This window comes from Euprymna scolopes, chromosome 7 (assembly GCF_053919585.1).
Source record: "Euprymna scolopes isolate OS-2025 chromosome 7, ASM5391958v1, whole genome shotgun sequence".
Taxonomy (NCBI): Eukaryota; Metazoa; Mollusca; class Cephalopoda; order Sepiida; family Sepiolidae; genus Euprymna; species Euprymna scolopes.
Window position 1 is genome coordinate 146,995,261 of NC_136488.1, and position 25,000 is coordinate 147,020,260.

Here is a 25,000-nt window from a genome sequence, read left to right on the forward strand (position 1 = left end):
TTCTGCTCAGATGTGGTGGTAGTACTCCATTTTAGGACGTACTTGGCTCTTATAGAGGATTGCATCGGCAGTGAGATATCTACTGTAGTCGTAGAATGATTCAACCATTTTTCCAGCAATCTTGGCAACAGATTTGATGTATGTGTTCCATTTCAGATCAGCAGCGAAGGTCAGTCCCAGAAGCTTGTCAAGACATGCTGTTTCCTCAAGATGAAAGCCATTCATTTCAATTGAGGTCAGATGGGGGTCATCGCGATTATGATATAAAGAGAGAAGCGTGGTTTTAGAAGCAATAAAATTAACCAGTTAACTTTTCCCCCAGTGCAGCACACGCTCAAGATCAGAAAAGAGAGAATCAGAAAGATCTTGTTCTTTCCCGGCCTTTGATGTGTTACCATAGATTGTGGTGTCGTCTGTATAAATCTCTGTGACTGATCTAAGAATGTGATTTGGTAGATCATTGATGAAAATCAAGAAGAGAGTTGGGCCCAGGATGGAACCTTGAGGTATGTCAGCATTGATACTATGAGCTTCTGATTTCTGCTCATCGATGACTACTCCTATAAGCCTATCAGAGAGAAAGGATTTAAGAATTGATAGGACATTTCCAGCTATGGACTAACTAGAAATCTTGTGAAGTAAACATACAGTGATTACATTACCTAAGATGAACCATCTAGACTTGAAGACTTTAGAAACTCTTGACTGCAATTAAGCAGCGTTGATGAAGAATGGCAACGGAGTTGGTTCATTTTTTTGCTGCCGCTTAAAGAACCAAATCCGTTGCCATTCTTCATCAACGCTGCTTAATTGCAGTCAAGAGTTTCTAAGAAAACTTTATTCCGCCAGTCAACCACAATCACTCCCATTGCGTGGTGTTTGAAGATTGTGTTAATAAACGTTGTTATTGTTTATAACAAACGCTTTCAGACATTTTTCTTTGATTGCTTGGCAACTTTTCTTCCCTCCAGCAACAAATTCAACCTTCGTCGACTGGGCCATACTCATCTCTTCTTTCTACGGATCTTAAAGCAACGTGGGCGTGGAAGGAAACAGAGAAAGACCAGTCAACGTATGTGGTAATCACGAAACCATCGGCCAACTCGGGTTCGTGAAGATATCGTACCACATATTACTAAAATTTTACAGCCCTTATTTTTATTTTTTTTACAAAGGAGTCACCACTTATCAAGGCCTAGAGACCACTCGAGGATAAGGATTAATGAGTGTACAGTAGTCAATGGGGAAATGCCTTAGTAATCGTTAGTAGTGGAAATTTGGTAAATTGGATTACTTAAGGGGACATAACTCATCAAGAACTTGTTCACATTGGACTAAAAGACGACTGTATTGTAGTCAGCTGGAAAGCAGAAAAACGGAACAGAGTTCCACAGGCGTGCAGTTCTAAAAAAAGAAGCTTTGTTTGTGGAATCTACGTTTAGGTTTAGGCACAGATAAAGGGTGGGGGAAATTATTACTTTGCTCCTTATCAAGCATACTTGAATCCCTTACTTTACATCTCAAGAAACTTATCCTTTACTCCCTTGAGCAAAGAGGATTATGTAGTGATCTCATTTTGGCTTATAATCTACCCAACAGGCACACAGAAGAGACGTTGCGAGCCTATCCTTGTTTTATCGTTATTTCCATGGCAGGTGCTCGTCTGAACTCCAATCTCTGGTCCCCCCTCGCCAATCTTTCACGAAAAACACCCGTCTAGCTGAATCCACTGTCAAAAATTTCCCCCACTCTTTATCTGTGCCTAAATCAAAGCGTGGATTCCATGAACAAAGTTCCTTCCTTAGAACTGCACGCCTGTAGAACTCTGTTCCATCTGCCTGCTTCCCACCTGACTACAACTTGGATGTGTTAAAGTCCAATGTTAACAAATTCTTAATGAACCGCCCCCTTAAGTAAACACTTCATCAAATCTCCACACTAACGTAATGTACTTGCAATAACCCTTATCCCTGAGTGGCTTGCGGGCCTTGATAAGTGGTGACCACTGTGTAAAAAAAAAAAAAAATATGATATACCTTTGGACCTCTTATTCACTCCTGCATCAGAAAGAGGTCTACATAGACACTACAAGAAACTATTTAACTACTGATTTTGATTGAACCAGAGAAGGGGTGCTTTTTCAATCATAATCCCTAATCCTTGGAATACTTTTTCTTCTTATTACATGGAGATCGCTCCAGACAATGCATGAAGAAAAAAAATACTACTTCAAGGTAAAAAAACTTACAAACGATAAGTGTTATAGATGGAATAGATTGTGATCCAGAAAACAACAATTTTTCCCTCTTTGTCAGAAACATCACTCATAAAATATGAGGACTAAATTGAGGCTGCCGAAAGTAAAACTAGATCAACTTTCTACTTTCCTTCAAAAAGAGTTAATGAATGTGCCAATGATGCAACTATTCAAGGTGAAATTTGAAAGGTGCTGGGCTACTGTATCCTCTTCTATGTAAATTTTTATTATTTTTTTTTATTTTTTACATAGAAGTCATCACTTATCAAGGCCCGGAGGCCACTCGAGGATAAGGGTTACTGAGTGTACAGTAGTCAATGGGATAATATATTAATATAGTAATCAGTTTTACCACCTTTTTCCCTACTTGGGAATTGAAGCATGCTTGTTTTATTTTTTTGCATAATAAATTGAATCAAATAATTATTCCCATTTATTTGCCTCCCCACGAGGGCATAGTTAGACACAAGGTCGGTTTTTAATGTGGGGAAAATCAAGCTCCCCAAAAAGGGGCACTCTGGATGGGAACAAGAATAACAATTATCTCAGTCTAAAAGGATTTCTCCTTCACTGACCGAGGACAGAAAAAGTGAAGTGAAGTGTAGTATCAGAACAGATACAACACTTTGTTCTTAGCCAAAATGCCAAGAAATAAATTAATTGAATGATTATTATCAGAAAATGACTATTTGTATTTTATTTGAAAAAAAAAAAATGAATAATAATTGCAATGTGATGCAACAGAAAATGGATAATAGGTGATTGGTTGGTTGTTTTTGTTTTACGGCATATCAACCCTTTTCGGGTTATTTAATGCCAAATCCAGTGATTTTGAAGTACAATATTTTAATAGAATGTATTTGGTTTTTTTCAAGTCGATTTCTATTTAACCTATAGTTGGGACCCTTACAGGTACTACCACTCCGGGTCAGAGTGGACCTGGGAGCAATAGCAATTAAAGGGTGGCTCCACACTCCCCAAACCCACAAGCTGAGGTCTCACCATCGGATATAGTTAAGGTGATATCCAGGACCAGAATAATAGGTGAGAAAAGCAATATGATGTCATAAAGTGATACATAGTGTTTGCTTAAAGCAGTATGATGTCATAAAAAAGGACGAATGATAGTTGCTAAAAGCAATGTACATATATGTTTGTTTGAAAACAGCAGCAGTAGCAGGGATGTGATAGCGGCTCACTGGTTAACGATCTGGGCTGTCACGTTTGAACTCAGTTTGTTCCACAGAAACAATTTCACTTAGGAACGTTGGTAACCTTCACATGGTCTCTCCCGTAAGTACCCGATATCCTTTTAGAAAGAATTCTTAATAGAAAGATATTGGGGAAACGAATGCCAACAATAATCATCATCATCATGAACGGTGTTCAGCAACAACAACAACAGCTGCAGGGAGGTGATGGTGGCTAAGTGGCTAATGACTAGGGCTATGAAACACAGCATATTCTTTTCATTGTTTTAACTCTCAAGTATATATTCGACACAGTTAGACACAGTTAATCAACCGAGAACTACATCACTCTATATAAAAGCATATAAGATATTAATGGGTACACACTCGAGAGTCAAAACAATGAAAGGAATATGCTGTTGTCCTAGACTGATAACCTGGGTGTGTCAAGTTTGAATCCAGTTTGTTCCATAGAAACACTTTCATTTAGGGATGTTGGCAACTCTCAAGTGGTTCCTCCCGTAAATATCCAATATCTTTCTGGAAAGATATCTTAATAGAAAGATACCAGGGAAATGAATGCCAATCATCTGATTCATTCAAAATGAACGAACGATGCTCAACGACAGAATTGGGAAGATGACGGTGGCTGAGTGGCTAACGACACGGACTGACAACCTAGGTGTGCCCATTTCAAATCCATTTTGTTCCATAGAAACACTTTCACTTAGGAATGCTAGAAACCTTCACGTGACCCCTCCCGTAAGTACCCAATATTCTTTTAGAAAGAATTCCAAATAGAAAGATATTGGGGGAAATAAATGCCAATAAAATAATCATGAATGACGCTCAACAACACCATTGCCTTTTAGCTAAGAACAAAGTGTAGTATCTGTTCTGATACTATATTTCACCTTTTCTGTCCTCGGTCAGTGGAGGAGAAATCCTTCTAGACTGAGAAAAATTTTATTTTTGTTCCTATCAGGAGTGCCTCTTTGTGAGGAGCTGGATTTTCCCCACATTAAAAATAGACCTTGTGGCTAACTCTGCCCTCATGGGGAGGCAAGTAAATAGGAACGACTACAGGCATAATGTGCATGTTTGTTTGATAGCAGCAGCAGTAGCCAACAGTTAAGGTTTTGGATATGACCTTAAACTATATCCGATGGTGAGGCCCCAGCTTGCGGGCTCTGGGGAGTGTGGAGCCACCCTTTAATTGCTATTGCTCCCAGGTCCACTCTGACCCGGAGTGGTAGTACCTGTTAGGGTCCCAACTATGGGTTGAATAGAAACTGATTTGAAATAAACAAATATATTCTATTAAATATTTTTCCTTCAAAATCACTGAATTTGGCATTGAATAACCTGAAAAGGGTTGATATGCTGTAACCAACCAACAGTCAAAGTTAAGAAACTATGTTAAATAATATAATTTACAAATTCTAACTCAATGAGTCACAGGTGGTCTAGTGTTCTATAATTTTTCAAGTTTTTCCTTTCTTCTTTATTTACATCATTTATTTATCCGCATAGTCCTTTTATATAAAATAAATGGATTAACTGTAGTTGAAGGCGTCCCGACGGTTCCCTTTTCATTGACTACTATATCGAGATGTATGGGATAATCCCACTTTTGCCTTTAGATTGCTCCACTTACTCTTGATCTCCTCCATCTTAGAATGCTGAATGTTTAGTAAGGATGCAACAAGTACCATTTTATAAGTCTTTGGTATGATTCGACTGATGATTGAAACATGGTCTCCATGTCCATTAGTGAACATTAGTATTGGGATGATTAATCAGGATCGGAATCAGGAAAAAACAAGTGAAGCATGCATGGTCCCCCGTGCGTGCACAGTGAACAGAGCATAAAAAATGACTAAGTTCAGCAACCCCCATTTAACCCCAACAGTTCCCAGGAAACGTCAAATTCTGGTTAAAATGAACAAACGGTGCAGTTTTAGGCCTTAACATATGTAAATTTGAGTTCTGCATCATGCAAAAAAAGAAATGACTAAGTCCATCATTTGCACCCCTCATTTAGCCCCAAAAGTCCCCAACGCCTTAACATATTTAAATTTGAGTTCAGCACCATGCAAAACTGCTAAATAGACATACACAGAAAATTTTGGACAAATATGGTAAAATAATCCCACAAATAGAGTGTTTTTCTTAGCTCCAAAGGAGTCCCTGGGGCACAGCCAAGAGTTATTGCAAAGTATAGACAAATAAAATTATATAGAAATCAGTTAGTTACAACTTTTCAGAAAGTTTTATAAAAATCCAAGGCATCAATTTTTTTATTACTACCAGCAGTGGAAGATTTTGTCTTAAATAAAATCAAATAAAAAAAGATAATTAAAAGAATCGTTTTGGCATCAGAAAATTAGTCACACATTTTTTCGATTCCAAACCCCCCAAAAGTTCTGATTTTTCCACTTCCTGATTATGATTAATCCTCCCAACACTAATATATATATATATATACTAGACTACCCGTGACCCGTTGGGTCAGTATGTTATATTAGCTATGGAATTCATGTATTAGCATGACATTTGTGACGTAAAGAAAATAGGGTTTTTTTTTGACATAACAGAAACATTTCTACGAAAGTATATTAAAATGAAAAAAGAATATAGATAGATTTCTATGTCGTTCAGTTTATTATAATTGATTATTTTTGAAAAAAAATTTTTTTACAGTTACTGAATTATAAGTGGTTGGCCATACTTATAGGTAAATGTGCACTAAACAGATACCATAATACTTATTATAGTTAAATTCAAATTTTGATATATCTGCTTTTTTTTTTTTGTTTTTTACATTGTTCATTTCTGTATTACGTTTAAGTTATTTTAAACCCCACTCTTCCCATGTTAAATAATAATTTCGAAATAATAACGTTAATATTTCAGTGCGCAGGTCATGCGCGCATGCGCAACCGGATATCGTAAACCGGAAAGTGGGTTATATACATCGTTACAAGATCATTTGAGTTTTATAATTATATATATATATATACATATATACATATATATATATATATATATATATATAGATATATAGATAGATAGATAGATAGATATAAAAATATTTCTGTGTGCTAGAACGTTTTCATTTGAAATTCTATGCAATTATGCAGAATGTAGAAACTATGGCTAAATAGAATTCAGCATATTAATGAAATGAAACGAATCATCCAATAAGAGACTATGAAAAATGAACAAGTAGTTAATTAACGCTCATTTTTTTTAAAGGGATATGCAACTTAGTAAACCTTCATGTAGTCGCTCGCATATCTATGACTGAGTATATTAAGAAGTTCATTTTAATAAAATTTAAATAGAAAAAGTAGGCTTCTACATATTTATTATTTTATTATTACAACCAGCACTGGAAGATTTTGTTTTAAATAAAATCAAATTAAAAAATATATAATTAAAGTAATTGTTTTTTGGCCTTGTAAAATAGGCACAACATTTTTTTATTCTGATACCCACTTAAATTTTCGATTTTTCCGATTCTCGATTCTGTATTCCGATTTATCGTCCCAACACATAAAAAATATGTATATACAAAGATGTTGCTTGTATGTAGTACTGCTGCCACATCTTGGATTGTGCCACTCAGAGCAGTCTTTTTTGCCTTGACAAAGTACAAAATCGACTTCACAATCTAGTGGGAGATGATCTCTTCTATTCCTTACAGCCTGTTTCTCATAGAAGAGATGTTGCTAGTCTTTTTCTGCTCTATTGTTATTTCACTTAAAAGTGCTAGACTGAGATCCAATCTCAAGTTCCTTCTTGTAAGGCACTCACAGTTAGAAATCATCTTATTACCACAACTGCAAAAAACTATGCCTAGCATCAGGCAGAATTCCCATTAACAGAATTTCTGGTGATATACAAGAATAAGCAACTCGAAGTCCACAGCGAATAGTATCAGATAAAAACTTATTTTATTTTTCTAAAAATAAAAAGTATTAAACAGATCAATGAATATTTCATAAATATATTTCATATACTTTTTTATAAAACTAAAAACAAATTCGGGTTTGTATTACTGTACACATAGATTCGAAAAAAGTTGTCAAAAAACAAATATATAACAAATAAATGTTATCAAAGGCAAGTTAAGTTACTTTTCTACCTAACTGGGTATATTTTTCGTGTTTTTTATTCAGTGTAACATGTTTATTCAGCTCAAAAAACATAGTGTTTACCGATGTATTGGAAAATTCAAGATGGCGCCTCACTCCCTCTTTAACACGGTAAGTTTGTGAAAAGGTGTTATAAATAAAAAACTAGACAAAATACTATTAAAAATGCGCCGAATATATGTCAACCTATGTCACGGTAACATATTGAGCGAGTTTTAACAGTATTTTATCCAGTTTTTTATTTATAACACCTTTTCCCAAACTTACCGTGTTAAAGAGAGAGTCAGACGCCATCTTGAATTTTCCAATACATCGGTAAACACTGTATGGTTTTCGAGCTGAATAAATATGTTACATTGAATAAAAACACGAAAAATATATCCAGTTTGGTAGAAAAGTAACTTATCTTGCCTTTGATAACATTTATTTGTTATATATTTGTTTTTTGACAACTTTTTCGAATCTATGTGTACAGTAATACAAACCCACAAATTCAAAACAATGAAACAGTAACATTTTATTTATAGTTTTATTAAAATGAAAAAAAAAAAAATTAAGTATAATACCAGTATTTTTAGCTGACTCTGTTTGTTGCCGACTTTGGGTCGCCTATTCATGTGCATCATCAAATTTCTTTCTTAGAAAGTGGGACATATTATCACAAAACTGCTTCCCTGTAGACTACAGCATAATCGTCTTCAAATTCAATGTAAACAAAAACCTATCATAAATCATTCCCCCATAGTAATGTTCATTTCATTAATGACGTTCAAAGATCTAATAATATTCTTCAATATTCAAAAGTCAATATATGAACTTTGTTAAGCCTTATTGTCGAGTAGATTGTGGTTTTAGATAAGTGAAGTATCATTTATTCCAACATTTTATGTATCTAATCACATTTGACACACTGAAGTTAAGCAACCATGGGCCTGGCCAGTACCAGATGGGTGATTATTTGGGACTTCCATGTGCTGTATGTGCTCTCCGCTTATCTCGGCATTGTTTCCAATCATCCTGGACTTCTTGCCACTAAACTCAAACAGTGCCAATTCAGGAGAGGTGTGGTTGGGATTGTGCAACCCTTGCCTCACAATTACACGCGCAGCTGCTTTTACAGGAGGGTATCCTTTGTCTTTCGAGACTGAACGGCAGCATCATCAAACCTCAACTATTCATATTTTTAATTTAATTTAATGAGGAATTATTATTTCCGACATCGATTTTTGTAGAAACGGGTAGAGTTATTTCCCCTGATGAGTTTTTTTTTTATGTTCCGAAGTTCGAAAAATAAAAAAGAAACTCTTCTCCAAATAAAATAATTTGGTAATCGCAATAAGTTTCTAGTGTGAAAAAATAATTTCGTGTAGACAGAAAGATGTTTTGCCTTTTTTTTTAAATATTAAAAATAAATAAATAAATAAATGAATCACTTACGAATAAACGAAAAGATCTCATTTGTTTGTGTTTATTATTCTTGAAACGACTATACAGAATTTTTTAGCGTTCCGGGAATTGACCCCACCCCCACCATCACCACCACCAAAAAAAAAAAAAAAAAAAAAAGATACAAGTCGAAAATTTCTTTTATTTACGGAAAAAAAAAACAAGTGAAAAAGTGCCTTTCAAAAAAAAAAAAAAAAAAAAAAAAAAACAAGCCAATAAAAGTAATTGCATTTTGTTCTTAAACTTTTCAAATGCGTTAATGTTTATAAATGTTATTATTTCTACAGTGGCCAAAGTCGTTTCCAAATTAGCTTTTCCTTCCCTTTATTCGCGTTTCACAGCTATTTTTTTTTTTTTCGGTCGCTCCGGCACTTGCTGCTAATTTTATTGAAACAAAAGTTGTTTTGATTCATTTCTTTTTTATTTCATTTTTTTTTGGGGGGGGGGGGGAGAGGTCCAGCGCACGAGCCACAAAAAGTGCTCAATATCTGGAGAATAGCTTCTTTTCTTTGTATCCATTCTGCCAAAATATCTGGTCGAGAGGGCATCATGTACTTCTATTTTGGGCGATTACATTTACATGTTTTTATCCGTTCTTTTATTTTTGAAATTGTTGTGGGGGTATCGACGTTGCCCACGATGAAAATGATTAATATCCTTTGTATAGCAGGTTTGTTCCAAACGGAACTTCATGTCGACCTGGGCATTGCCGGGTACCCATGCTAGTATATATATATTATATATATATATATATATATATAATATATATATACCAAATTAAAGGTATTTAGGAGCTAAAACTCATGAATTAAAACGAGTTTATTAAGAGTGCTCAATAAAAAAGAACAAAATATAATATTTTTATTTATATACACAAATATTATATTACATGGTTGCTACACTGAGCATACTAATGTTTCAGACATTGAGCACCAAATGCTTTCGGTGGCAAATAAACTTCATTACGTCGCCTAAGGAGTGACTTTTGGTTTCTGAAACATTACAGTATAGTGACTATGCAATATAATATTTGTCTATATAAATAAAAATATTATATAGCAAGGAGACCCGACGTTGCCTAGGATTGAATGATAATCAACGAATGTTTCACATTCCCATATTTTTATTGACCTCGAAATCAGTGAAATTATCCATTTTTCAATCAAATCCATTTCATTGCCTGCTCTAGTTGGGTACTCATCATGGTGCACCGGGAGGAAGCGTATATGCTTCCCTGCAGTAACTTAGTCCGCCATACAGTGTAGTCTATATTGCACTGTAGAGAAACTTCTGTTGATTTTGTAAAAGTAATTTATATATAACAGCTTGATTTAAAGTTTAAAATGCAAACTTCAAGTATTATGTTGCAATTGTGGTCTAAACAAAAATATTCATTTTGAATGCATCCTTCTCATATCAAAGAACCTGCTGTTGATTTTATATCTCGGGCATTTCGGCTTGTGTAGTCATAAATCTTTGCAAATGCACATGTGATGTTAGGCTGTATAAGGTGTTAACTTTGGTCAAAATCGCCTGTTTCTTCTTTCATCCGATTTTTTTGATTATCGATACTTATATGGTACGACTAAGTATTTAATTACAATCTGTCATAATTGGGGAGGGTTGTAAAAAGTCTCATTCTTTTAAATAAAAGTGTGTCCATCCATTTCATGTATAAACAATGTAAATTGTTTTTTTAATCAAACAGTAAAAAAAAAAAAAAAATGAAAGCATTATAAATTAATGTATTTTCTTACAATAATATTCATTTATGTTTTTTTTTTAAAAATAAACATTGACCTACTTATGAGCTACTTTGAACTTCATTAGTTGGCTGGGTGATGGTAAGGGGAGGTTATCACAATCAAAACAGTAGAATTACGTACTGGAGAGTATGAAATAGCCATTAGACATCATCCTTGAGTGTCTTCTGTTTCTCGGTAAAAAGATTTGTTAAGACAACCTAACATGACAACACTTTTCTTGCTAGTAAACCCTGCCAAAATATTCAAAATAACATGGTATCCAAAGCTCAAATAAAATCCCCTCTACAAGGCTATACATTGGCTCATACGAGGAATCATGAACCTTCTCCTAATGATCTTACCTCAAGTAACGGCACGAAGCTAAATACTCCACCAGACTAGATAAATTCTTGTTCTAGAATCCAGTAAGACCAAGAGCTCACAAGAAAGATATACTAAATGGTCAATATGAACTTTGGAAGAAACACATTTCTGTTAAAACTTGAAAAAATGGTTCATCTTCTCCAAGTGATGTTGCTTGAATATTCCACCCTTAAATTCTTATCTTGGAATCTGGCAAGACCAAAAGATCACAAGAAAGTATATACATAGTTAAATGGTCGATTTGAGGAGAAGAAAATTAATGTTCTTCATTTTTTTTACTCACTCGAGATAAGTAAAAGGCAGAGCATATTCCTGTCAAAACTTGAAAAAACACATGCAATCACATAATTACGACCATGTAATTCCTACAGTCACCTACCTTGAAAATGCTGCTGTCAAACCTAAGTTATATGGAATAAGTCAGAGAGAGTGGTAACCTTGGTGGAAGTGAGTGTCCCTAATGATGGAGGTCTGAACAGAGCTGAAGGGGAGAAACAGGCTAAATATCAAGGTCTCATGTATGATATAAAAAGAAATTGGAACTGTAGGAAGATTTCAATCATACCAGCTGTTATAGGTGCCACAGGGCTCATGAAGAAGAACCTGGTCCTACCTAACTAATATTCCTGGTAAACCAAGTGCAAAAGAAATCCAGGCATAGACCAATTCAAACCATCCAAAAAATTCCAACAAAAACCTAACAGCCAACCATGGTTCTCCCCAGAATGTGCTGCTGCCATCGCACACAGAAATCACTTTTTCCATAGCTACCAACGTAATAGATGTACTGACACTAAAGCTGCTTTCAGGACTGCCAGCAACCACTGTAAAAGAGTAATAAAAAATGCAAGAGGGCTATAAGCTCAGTCCGTTAAATCCAAAGTAGTTGAGCAGCGGCTTGGTTCCCACCAGTTTTGGCAAATAGCAAACAGGATCCTGAACAGAAGCGTGCATTCTATCGCAACCATTATCAATGGACTTGAGGTCATCTCGTCAGCATGAGACAAGGCCAAACTATTTGCCAAGAACTTTGCAGCTAATTCTACCCTATGCGACGAAGGCTATCAACTCCCCGTATTTCCTCCTATAATGGACAACACGCTATGCAACATACAAATATCTGTGCATGAGGTCGCCAGACTAATCAAGAACCTTGATTCCAGTAAACCAACTGGCCCTGACGGCATTCTAATTATAGTGTTGAAAAAGCTTCAACCAGAACTTGCCCCCATACTTACAAAACTGTTTAACTGTTGTCTTAAGGAGAAGTGCTTCCCAACACCCTCGAAAACCTCATCAGTATGCCCTGTATTTAAGAATTCAGGTGATAGGTCATCTCCCTCTCAATACAGACCAATAAGTCTCCTGTGCATCATGAGTAAGTTGCTGGAATCCATATTAAATAAAGAAGTAGTCAACCACCTCAGCAGAAATAAGCTTCTTAGTGACATGTGTTACGACCCGGAATGTTTAGGGGTAAAAGTCGTAACACAAAATATAAAAAAATTATTTAAAAGAAATTAGTTTTCCTGGGTTTTTAAATACGGGAGGGATATATCCATTTTCTCGAAAGACATTTATAAACACAAGACAGGAAAAACACATCCAAGTAACAATACCGAGGCCAATGGAAAAATTAACACAATTTTATTTACATATATAAAAATATATTGTAACGAAAGTAAAAGAGAATGTGTAACTGGATGAACAAACAAACTTGAAATAGATTTGAGAGAGAATTTCCGCGCAAAAGAAATAAACAGTTCACACCCTGTCGTCTGCTTTTAACTCCAAAATGGAAGGATATCCTTTTGTGTTTTTGTTTTTGTAGTTGTTTTCATATATGAGAGAGATATAGAGAGAGAAAAATAAACAATCGACTCACTCAGCGCCGGGTTTTAAATATTTCTGTCGCATTCCTTTCTTTTGAAACAATTTCGTTCCTTCGTCCATTGGATACATCGTCATTCCTCATTATCGCCTTTTTTCGTTTTCTCTGTTGTCAAAATATATTGTTCATTTCTTCGCCGTCGTCAGCACCACAAACGCCGTCACCATCGCCAACAATATCGCTTCCCTGACCCTCCTCCTCGGCTGCTATATCGTAACTGTCTCGCCACCCTGCGCTGCTCCTTTCCCTCCCTCTAATGGTATACCTTTCTCTCTCTCCTTGACGTCCCCTCTCTCACTGTATGTACCTGCATCTCTCTCGCGTCACTCGCTCAATAACACGCGATGCGGATGCCTGCAGCTTTTCCTCTCTCTAGTTTCATATCTTCTCTCTCCCCTCTCTCTTTCTTTACAGTTTATAGGCGTCCCCTCGCTGTATTTTCGTATGTTCTCTCTCTCTCTCTCTTTTTCTTTTTCCGGATGTTTACAAATTCACTGAGAGCAGATGACAATATAAAGCGCAATAAAACAGAATTTTCTCTCTCGACTTTTTTTTTTTTATAATATTAAAAGTAATTATTGTCTCAAATTATATATTTTTTTCACATATTTGTAACACCCCCCCCCTATATTAGAAAAAAGAAAATCTTTTCCAAAGATTTTTTTTTTTTTTTCATACTTATTTTGACCAGTCCCACACGTTTTCGTGTGATATTGAAGTCTCTTGGAATTATCTTACGATCTTCTAAAAGAAACATACAAGAAGTGTTCTAGGTTATCCATATTATATACGGGATAAAGCATCAGCACAAACGTTGTTCACTCCTCTGATATGCTGGATTTTCAAGTTATATTCTTGTAGAATCAAACTCCAGTTTAATAATCGTCGATTTTGATTCTTCATCTTGTATAAGAAAGTAAGGGGGTTGTGGTCAGTATAAACGAGTATTTGCGTACATGAGGAAGAAACATGCACGTCGAAATGCCTTAAGCTGAGGACGAAGGCTAACGTCTCCTTTTCAACAGTCGAATATCCCCTTTGATATGCATTAAACTTCCTGGAAAAGTAGCTAACTGGATGTTCAATACCGGCTGAATCTGTCTGGAGTAATACGGAACCAAGACCAGAATCACTGGCATCGATGGCTAAACGGAATGGCTGTGAGAAGTCAGGGGCTTTCAAAACAGGTTGAGAACATAGTAAAGATTTGATTTGCTCAAATGCTTTTTGACAAGTTTGGGTCCAGGAGAATTTCACCTTCTTGGACAGCATCTGGGTGAGTGGTAACGCTATGTCGGAAAAGTTTTGACAGAATTTCCTGTAATATCCGGCCATGCTGAGGAATCGCCTCAGACTCTTCAAATTAGCAGGGGAAGGGTAATCTACGATGCCTTGAATTTTTGCCTCAACCGGGGATACCTCCCCGTAGCCGACTGTATGTCCTAGGTATATAACTTCAGCCTTGCCAAAGTCGCTTTTAGCTAAATGAACCGTGAGGTTTGCCCGCCGAAGTCTATCCAATACAGCTCTCAAGGACATTATGTGTTTAGCCCAGCTCTCATTATATATGACGATGTCGTCGATATAGATTTCAACACCAGATAGATCTTGCAAACATGAATTCATCATTCTCTGAAAGGTGGCTTGGGAGTTCTTCATCCCGAAGGGCATGACTCTATATTGGTACAAACCATGGGGTGTAACGAAAGCCGATATCTCTTTAGCACGCTCAGTCAAGGGTACACACCAATATCCTTTGAGTAGGTCTAGCTTAGAAATGTATGTGGCCTTGCCAATTTTGTCGATGCAGTCATCCATCCTGGGTATGGGGTGAGAGTCTGACTTTGTGATAGCGTTCACTTTGCGGTAATCTGTGCAAAAGCGAACGGATCCGTCTGGTTTTCCAACTAACACACAAGGAGATGACCAGCTGCTCTGGCTAGGTTCAATGATGCCATGCTCGAGCATGTATCTGACTTCTTGTCTAATTATTTCCGCTTTATGTGGGCTTACACGATATGGGTGTTGCTTAATGGGGGTGACCTTTTCGATTTCCACATCATGTTGCACGATGTTTGTTTGTTTAGGAACGTCGGGAAAGAGATCGCTATAGCTCTGAATGAGGACGGTCATATCGTTTCTTTCGCTATTTGTTAAATGAGATAGTACGGGTGTAAGATTGGCTAATATCTCTGAGTTTGATAGCCTCGGAGGGTGGTTGTCTTTCCCCGGGATCCTTTCACTGTCCTCCTCGGGTCCTTTTATGGAAGCGGACGGAGTTGTGACTACAATAAGGTTTATTTTATCCCTTTCAAAATACGGTTTGAGCATATTGATATGGCACATCTGTGTCGCCTTTCTACGATCAGGAGTATTTATTATATAGTTTAGTTCACTGACCTTCCGAGCAATGGTGTAGGGGCCGTGGAACCGAGCCTTAAGTGGATGACCAGATAATGGTAACAAAACAAGCACATTGTCTCCGACTTTGAAAGTCCTGGAGGTAGTATTTCGGTCATAATGTTGTTTCATTCTGGCTTGAGTTGTTCATAATCTTTCACGTGCCAGTCGGCTGGTTTCATATAGTCGGTGTCTGAACCTTGACACATACTCCAGTGTGGGTTCACAGGTGACTCCTTCCTGCAGCCATTTTTCTTTTAACAATGCTAGGGGTCTACGTACTGAGTGGCCAAATATTAGTTCGAACGAGCTGAATCCTAGAGACTCCTGTGTGGCGTCTCGCGCTGCAAACATCAAAAAGGGAATACCCTCATCCCAATCTTTCTGGTGACTAAGGCAATAGGTCCGGATCATGGTTTTCAGTGTAGAGTGAAATCTCTCTAGAGCACCTTGGGACTGGGGATGGTATGCGCTTGACTTTACGGTTTGTACGCCCAGCACACTCATGGACTGTCGAAACATCCTGGACATGAAATTCGATCCTTGATCAGACTGTATTACCCTTGGTAGTCCGACCATGGAGAAGAAGTTGAGAAGAGCCCTTGTGGTTTTCTCAGCAGATATGTTCCTGAGCGGGACTGCTTCTGGAAATCTGGTAGATGCGCAGAGGATAGTGAATATATACTGATTTCCTCGTTTGGTCTTAGGAAGTGGACCCACGCAGTCGATTAAAACGCGGCAAAATGGTTCTTCAAAAGCGGGTATAGGATGTAGGGGGGCGATTGGTATCTTCTGATTCGGCTTGCCTGCCATCTGGCAGGTGTGGCAAGTTCGGCAAAAGTTGGATACATCTTTGCAAACTCCAGGCCAGTAAAAGTGTTTGGTGATCCTATCATAGGTTTTACGGACGCCTAAGTGGCCTCCCAATGGGTTTCGTGCGCTATTTCCAACACTTCGGCCCTACGTGCTTTTGGTAACACTAGTTGGTATATCACCGCCCAGTCTTCGTGAGCTGGGGATTGCGGGGGTCTCCATTTCCTCATCAGTACACCATTTTTTATAAAATATCCAGAGGGTATTTTTTCCAGTTCTTCTTTGGGCACTTCGAAGAGGGGGGAAATCCCATCATCCTTCCACTGTTCTTGTATGATCTGTTGCCACGAAGCGGGAACTTGTAGGGAGGTTTCGTTGGTATGGGTATTATTTGGATTTGTGGGTGGCGAGTTGAGCTTCCCCTCAAGATTCATGAATGATTTCGATAGGTCGATTTCCTCATCTTCCCTGGACCGATCTTTTGCCTCTAACCTTTTCTCTGCTGTTCTTTTTGCGGACTGGGCACAGTTTATTGCACACACTGGAAAGATGCCGGGGTGTTGTTACTCTATCATCTCAGTGTTTTCTGAAGTGTTTGGCTCCACCATCACTCTCAGGTGGGGAACAACTCTTTTGCCGGCTAGATCATTCCCGAGTAACATCGAGATACCCTTCATGGGTAGGCTATCGACTACGCCTACTTCCACCAGACCACGTACTATGTTCGAATCAAGAGAGATTCGGTGGATCGGTACGTTAATATACCTTCCCCCAATTCCGCGAATTATGACGGATTCTCCTGTCGCCATCTGTGACTCGCATGGCATACTCTGTTTTAAAACCAGCGATTGGGTTGCTCCAGTGTCGCAAAGGATTTTTACTTTCCGCCAATTCGTGTGGTCAGTTATCGGATATATCAGACCATCCGACACAAATGGTTGGAACTCCTCCCTGATTTTATCGCCGTCGTTCTCTGCAGGGGGTTGGTAGGTGGTGATAAAGCCTTGCGGTTTACCAAGTGGTCTTTTCATCGAGTTCACATTTTCCCTTGCGGGGCAGTTCATTGCAATATGTCCAACCTTCCTGCAATAATAGCACGTTACAGGCCTATGTGTCTTTGTCATTTGATAGGTGGGTGGTCGGATCGAGTTGTTTGGGGATCTGTTGCTGATGTCAGGGGGTCGATATATCTTACTGTCTGGACTATGCCCTAAGCTGTGGGTAACGCTACTTGTTTTCCGGGAGTTCGAGCGGGTCTCGGATAATTTTAGGGGTTTATTTCCCTCGCATGCATGCGTCAGGGCGTACTCGTCGGCAAGGATTGCCATTTCGTATGTTGTGTCGATCCGCCTCTCGTCCAGGAATAATTTTAGTTCACTAGGGAGGCAGCTCTTGAACTCCTCCATCAAGATCATTTGACGGAGTTTTTCGTAATCAAAGGTGGCATCTTTAGCTGAGGTCCACCTATTGAAATGAGTTTCTTTCTGACGGAAGAATTCGACGTACGTCTGGTCTTCTTCCTTTTGGCCTGACCGAAATCGTTGCCGATATGCCTCAGGCACTAACTCGTAACTATGGAGGATGGCACGTTTCAGGCGTTCGTATTCGGTGCAATCTGCTAAAGATAGGGAGGCATACACTTCCTGTGCTTTTCCTTTCAGTGCCGTCTGTAGCAGCATCGGCCACGCATCCCTGGGCCATTTAGCGCTCAAAGCTATCTTCTCAAAATGTAGGAAATACCCGTCCACATTTTCTTCGTGGAACGTCAGTACGAGCCGGATATTTCTGGGGATGTCGAATTCTTTCCTTCTTTCCTGACGGGGTTCAAGTCTGCTCTCTGTCAAAATCCGCAACACGGACTCGTCCACTAGGTCATTATCGACCAAATGTTCCGTCACTATCTCAATTAGTTTGGCTTTCCGCATACCCGGTCTGGTCTAACTTATACTCTCTCGTTATTGATAATATGTCATCTTTTTTCATCTTGCACAGTTCTTAAAATGATGGTGACTCTAGGAATGCTTGAACCAGTGTCATCTTTTTTTTTTTTTTAAACACCTCTTGTTACTTTAAATGTGTCCACTGTCTAGTGTCTTTGGAGAAGGATAATCCCGGACGAGAGCCCCATTTATGTTACGACCCGGAATGTCTAGTCGTAACACAAAATAAAATTATTTAAAAGAAATTAGTTTTCCCGGGTTTTTAGATACGGGAGGGATATATCCATTTTCTCGAAAGACATTTATAAACACAAGACAGGAAAAACACATCCAAGTAACAATACCGAGGCCAATGGAAAAATTAACACAATTTTATTTATATATATAAAAATATATTCTAACGAAAATAAAAGAGAATGTGTAACTGGATGAACAAACAAACTTGAAATAGATTCGAGAGAGAATTTCCACGCAAAAGAAATAAACACTTCACACCCTGTCGTCTGCTTTTAACTCCAAAATTGAAGGATATCCTTTTGTGTTTTTGTTTTTGTAGTTGTTTTCATATATGAGAGAGAGATATAGAGAGAGAGATATAGAGAGAGAAAAATAAACAATCGACTCACTCAGCGCCGGGTTTTAAATATTTCTGTTGCATTCCTTTCTTTTGAAACAATTTCGTTCCTTCGTCCATTGGATACATCGTCATTCCTCATTATCGCCTTTTTTCGTTTTCTCTGTCGTCAAAATATATTGTTCATTTCTTCGCCGTCGTCAGCACCACAAACGCCGTCACCATCGCCAACAATGTCGCTTTCCTGACCCTCCTCCTCAGCTGCTATATCGTAACTGTCTCGCCACCCTGCGCCACTCCTTTCCCTCCCTCTAATGGTATACCTTTCTCTCTCTCTTTGGCGCCCCCTCTCTCACTGTATGTACCTGCATCTCTCTCGCGTCACTCGCTCTATAACACACGATGCAGATGCCTGCAGCTTTTCCTCTCTCTAGTTTCATATCTTCTCTCTCCCCCTCTCTCTTTCTTTACAGTTTATAGGCGTCCCCTCGCTGTATTTTTGTATGTTCTCTCTCTCTCTCTCTCTCTTTTTCTTTTTCCGGATGTTTATAAATTCACTGAGAGCAGACGACAATATAAAGCGCGATAAAACAGAATTTTCTCTCTCGACTTTTTTTTTTTTTTATAATATTAAAAGTAATTATTGTCTCAAATTATATATTTTTTTCACATATTTGTAACACATGCAATATAGTTTCCATTCTGCCAGATCTACAGCAGATATGCTAACAGTTATATCTCATAGGATTAGCGAATCTCTGGACAAAGGCTTCCTTTCTAGGGCAATTGCTCTTGACATATCAAAGGCCTTTGATAAGGTATGGCATAAAGGCCTACTTCACAAGATTTCCAGCTATGGTATAACTGGAAATGTTTTTCAATTATTAAATCATTTCTCTCTGATCGGCTCATAAGAGTAGTGGTTAATGGGCAGAAATCAGAGGCTCTCAGTATTAATGCTGGAGCCCCTCAGGGGTCCATCCTGGGCCCAACTCTCTTCCTGATCTACATCAATGATCTCACAAAACACATACTTAAAATCATTCGTCGACATTTATGCTGATGACACGACCATCTATGGCAACACTTCAAAGGCCGTAAATGACCAAGTTCTCTCTGATTCTCTCTCCTCTGATCTTGAGCGTGTGGTACAGTGAGGGAAGAGATGGCTGGTTACTTTTAATGCATCTAAACCCAAGTTCCTATCTTTACATCATCAACGCTCTGATCCCCATTTGGTATCAATTGAAATGGATGGCTCTCGTCTTGGGGAGGCTCCATATTTTGACAAGCTTCTGGGATTGACCTTTACTCCTGATCTGAAATGGAACACGTACATCAAATCCGTTGCCAAGGTCGCTGGAAAAATCGTGGGATCCTTCTACTGCTCCAGAAGCTATTTCACTGCTGATGCAATTCTCTATCTATATAAAAGTCAAGTACGTCTAAGGATGGGGTACTGCTGCCACATCTTGCAAGAGCTGCTAAAAACAGCCTATCCTGCTTTGACAGAGTACAAAATAGACTTCGTAGCTTAGTGGGGGGGTGCCCTTTTCTCTCTCCCACAGAGGATACGTTGCGAGTGTGTCTCTGTTTTATGGTTAATTCCTTGGCAGGTGCTCGTCTCAGCTCCAATCTCTGGTCCCGCTCACCAATCTTTCACAAAAAACACCCGTCTAGCTGAAACCACTGTCAATAATTTTCCTCACTCTTTATCTGTGCCAAAATCAAAACGTAGATTCCATGAACAAAGCTTCTTTCTTAGAAGTGTACGCCTGTGGAACTCTCTGCCGTTTGCCTGTTTTCCGCCTGATTACAACTTGGATCTCTTCAAGTTCAACATAAACAAATTCCTGATAAACCGCCCTCTTAAGTAAGACACTTTATCAGACCTCTATTACTAACGATTACTACGATATTGTCCCATTGATTACTGTACACGCAATAACCCTTATCCTCGAGTCGCCTCTGGGCCTTGATAAGTTGTGACTATCATGTAAAAAAAGAAAAGAAAAGACAATTGCACTTAAGGGAACAGTGAGGATACTAAAAAGATCTTTCGGCTGGTATCAATAAAAAGCAGAGAAGTGTTCGCAGCTGTTATGGCTGCCCCATACCCAGCATTATTATCTTAAAAGAAAGAAAGAAAAAAAAATTTGAATTCCTACTAGACCCTCTCCTAAGGTCTCTCTGTACAGGGCATGAGGATGCTTTTCTTACTAGTAAACCCTGACCAAATATCCAAAATAACACGGTATCCAAAGTTCAAATAAGATCCCCTCGACATGGCCATACATTGGCTCATACGAGGAATGGTTCATCTTCTCCAAGTGATGTTGCTTGAATACTCCAGACTCCACCAGATTAGATGAAATCTTGTCCTGTAATCCGGCAGGACCAAAAGATTACAAGAAAGATATACTATAACATAATTAAATGATCGATTTGAGGAGAAGAAAATTAATGTTCTCCATTTTTTTTTTTTTTTTTTTTTTTACTCACTCAAGATAAGTAAAAGGCAGAACTTTGGTTGAACACTCGGATATTTATGTATTTTATTATAGACATTGAGTGTTAGCCTCAGGAAGGACTTGATTTCTGAGACTGCGCGCGTGTGTGCGCACCTATTTATTTTAACAATAAATATGTACTTTTATTTTGTATAAGAGTAATAACTAGAGTGCTCAATTACGTATATAAGAATATGTTCTTTATTTTACATTTTTAAGATCTGGATTGTTTTCTGTGAAACCGCAGGTATCGATAAACGCTCGAAATAATCTCTCTCCCTATATATATATATATATATATATATATATATATATATATATATATATATATATATATACACGCGCGTGCTCGCTTACACTTTATTGTTGCTGCTGCCGGGAAAGAGTTCTTGTTACTTGATAAAGCGTTCGTTGACGGTGGTGACGACCTTAAAGATCTTTTCTGAGAGAATACTTACTTTTCTTTGTCGTTTTTTTTTTTTCTCTACGTACATCTTGACCTCCGCTTTTATATCTATCCCTTTGTTTGTTTTTAAATGCGAATAAGTTTCAATCTCCTCCTATGTTTCGATCTCGCCTCTTCTCTGTCTGTCTGTCTGTCTGTCTGTCTCTCTCTCTCTCTCTCTCTCTCTCTCTCTCTCTCTCTAATACTACTCAACACAACACCATGCTTTCTGGAATAATTCTCTGCTTTTCACAATAAACATTAGTCCTCCCCATCTCGAACACTTTCACCCCTCCCTTCCTCTCTCTGTCTCTCACACACACATTCGCATATCGACATTCGACTCCTCCCTCCTTCTTTCTGTCGTTGCTCTTTATCCCCCTCCCTATGTCTATCTGTCTATCTCCATCTTCAATTTGTAGACACGGATTTCTTCAGTCTACGCCAGAGAGTACTAGTTTTTAGTTCACTAGTTCAGAGAAGACGGTGACTTAGACCGTCTCGCTCTTTTCTATTCTCACGGATTTTTTAAGGGAAAGTAAGAATATAAATAAACTCATCTACATTTGCAAGAAAATAAATAAAAGTTGGATAAATTGCTGGTCACAGTCTAAAAAAAAAATTGTTTTTTTTTTAAGCTGATAAATAAAAAACAACAAAAAACAAACTGGAAACAAAACAACAACAAGAGACATTTTTGTAGGATTCCCGTTTTTATTATTCAAGATCTGTCCATCTTTGGAGGAAGTTCACCTGCTACAAGATGGGGAATTGTTTAAAAACACCAAACGCAGATGATATATCTTTGCTCAGGGGAAGTGACAGTAATGATGGTTCAGATCCGGCCCTAGGGCCACCACCACCATACCAGGTTTGTTAATTTTTTTTTTTTTTTTTTTTTTTTCCTCCAATGTTTTTAGATTAAGATTGAGGGGTAGGGATCATATCTATATTCATTCATTCATTGTGTATGAGATTTTTTTTTTTTTTTTAAAGCATCAATAATTTATATAAAAATACCAAATAATTCACATAAAAAAGCAACATCATTCCATATAAAAAAAATCAGAAAAAAACAAAACAACAACAATAATCCACAAAAAAAATAAAACCTTCACATTAATAAAAAAAAAAAAGGGAACCAAATCCACCTTTACAAGAAAAAAAAAAAAAAGGACCAATATAAAAACAAAGGGGAGAAGATGCCTCGCCTTTCTTTTGTTTGGAAACATAATTTACTTATATATATTTCATCTTCGACGTTTTTTGTTTTTGTTTTTTTTTAAATATTTCCATGCGATCTCAAATAAATTTAAACCTTTTCCCTTTTTTGTTACTAATATAGAGCTTAAATACTAATTATTTAATTTATTAATATTAATTTGGAATTGCGTATTATGATTTTTTTTATGTTCTCCAGGATTTCTTTTTTTTATATATATATATATTTACAAAAAATGACCATGATTCCAGATGTACGAAGAAGCAAAACGAAACATTAAAATAAAATTAAAAAAAAAAAACGTATTATTTACTCTATTTACTTAGTAGTTAATTTTTTAACTACGATTTAGCAATTCCTTGTTTAAAAAATAAGGTTTTGTTTAATATTTGATGAAATATGCCTTTTAATTGTTATTTTTAACTCCAGTAATAACTTATATACATATATATTTGGTAATTTCTTTCTCTTGGCCGAGTATGTTTACATTTTGTGCATAAAAATCTTCCTTTCAACTATATTGACACCAGACTTTAGATTTATCCTAGTTTCTATGCGATTGATCGGGAGTTGTGTATTTTTTAAAGACTATTACTGTATTAAATAAAGATACGATCTATTTATTTATAGAAATTGTTCTTTGAATTAACAGAGAGAAAAAAAACTGGTTATACTAAAATTAATAATACGTAGTCGTACTAATTTTGGTTTAATACTAGTGGTCGGTCATAAAAACTGGTTAAAAAAGAAAAGCACACACACTTATTAAAAAATGGTTATTTTTTACGACAGTACCCAACGTAGTATAAACACTTCAATCTTCTGATGTTAAGAACAGCTTTAAGAAATAAACACCTACCATGTTAAGAACGGCTTTCGAGGTTGGAGTGTTTATTCCGAAAGCCGTTCTTAACATGGGGAGGTTGAGTGTTTATACAACGCTGGGTACTCTCGTAAAAAAAAAAAAATACCAACAAAATGTATACATTTGTTTAGAAAAATAATATTTGCGATAAAAATTAAGGTGCTAATGCAGAGAGTGATCCGCGCTATTTTTTAAAATCGTATTTCCACGTTTGATGATATATTTTTTTTTTATTATTCAATTGTAAGGTTAAAGTACAGAATAGATACAAAACATCCTCCCCTCCCCATGTTAAGAATGGCTTTTAAAATAATATTAATAACGTTATTATTTCAGCACAGACAGCGGACTCTCTGCATAAGTACCAAAGTTAAATATTGTTTTTAATTTTTCAAGGAATATTTTTTTACTGACTATAAATGAATTTAAAAAATGAATAAACAAAAGTATTTGTTGTAAAAATAAACGGTACTCATGCAGAGAGTGATCCATGCTGAAATAATAACGTTATTATTTAAAAAGCCATTTTTAACATGAGGAGGGGAGGGTGTTTTGTACCTATTCTGTACTTTAACCTTACAATTGAAAAAAAAAACAAACAAACATATAAAACTTTAATTAAATATGGAAATACGATTAAAAAAATAGCGCGGCAGCCGCGGCACTTAGAACTAAATAAATAAACGACATTTTTTTTTTAACACTTTTTTTTTTCAATTTTCATTTTGTTCAAGTTGGGGATGGGGCATCCTACCGGATGGCAGACAATTCACCCCGTATTCCAACCAAGAGATCTTTTTAAGATTCTAGCCGTTCCTTTAAGTGTAAATTGTTTATAATGTGTGATGAAGGAACAATTACAGAGTGCTCAAGTTACAGTTGCACTACTCAAGTGCTCAAGTTGAGCACTTGAGCTTGAGCAGTGCAACTTGCTCAACTATGTTAGTAACTGCACTAGTGCACTATGTTAGCACTGCTCAACTATGTTAGTAAGAGCATAACACCATTATATATCTGTTATCTTAAACTTTTCTACTTTAAGAAAGCTGCCATTAAAACAACATTATCTCGACCAAATTAGCTCTAGTTTTAATAACAATATTCGTTCAATTAATGATGTAATTAATAAACAATACCGTAATAATTCGGTAATTGCAG

General features: G+C 37.1%; 2 protein-coding genes and 1 long non-coding RNA gene across 3 annotated transcripts in view; 1 reads left to right on the forward strand and 2 right to left on the reverse strand.

The window, feature by feature from the left end:
• LOC145280039 (uncharacterized) overlaps positions 1-25,000 on the reverse strand; it is a 61,476-nt gene that overhangs the window by 24,078 nt on the left and 12,398 nt on the right. The window lies entirely within an intron of this gene.
• Positions 16,850-21,928, reverse strand: LOC145280170 (uncharacterized; the record flags this gene model as incomplete). The annotated part of the gene is made up of 2 exons (XM_080131934.1): positions 16,850-18,123; positions 21,877-21,928. Coding segments are annotated over 2 exons (1,326 nt in total), but the record flags the coding sequence as incomplete, so codon positions are not given.
• LOC145280038 (RING finger protein 11-like) overlaps positions 22,004-25,000 on the forward strand; it is a 202,648-nt gene continuing 199,651 nt past the window's right edge. Inside the window, exon 1 of the mRNA XM_080131703.1 lies at positions 22,004-22,626. Coding sequence (XP_079987829.1) covers positions 22,519-22,626 — 108 coding nt within the window. The 5' untranslated portion in view covers positions 22,004-22,518. The remainder of the gene's footprint in view (positions 22,627-25,000) is intronic.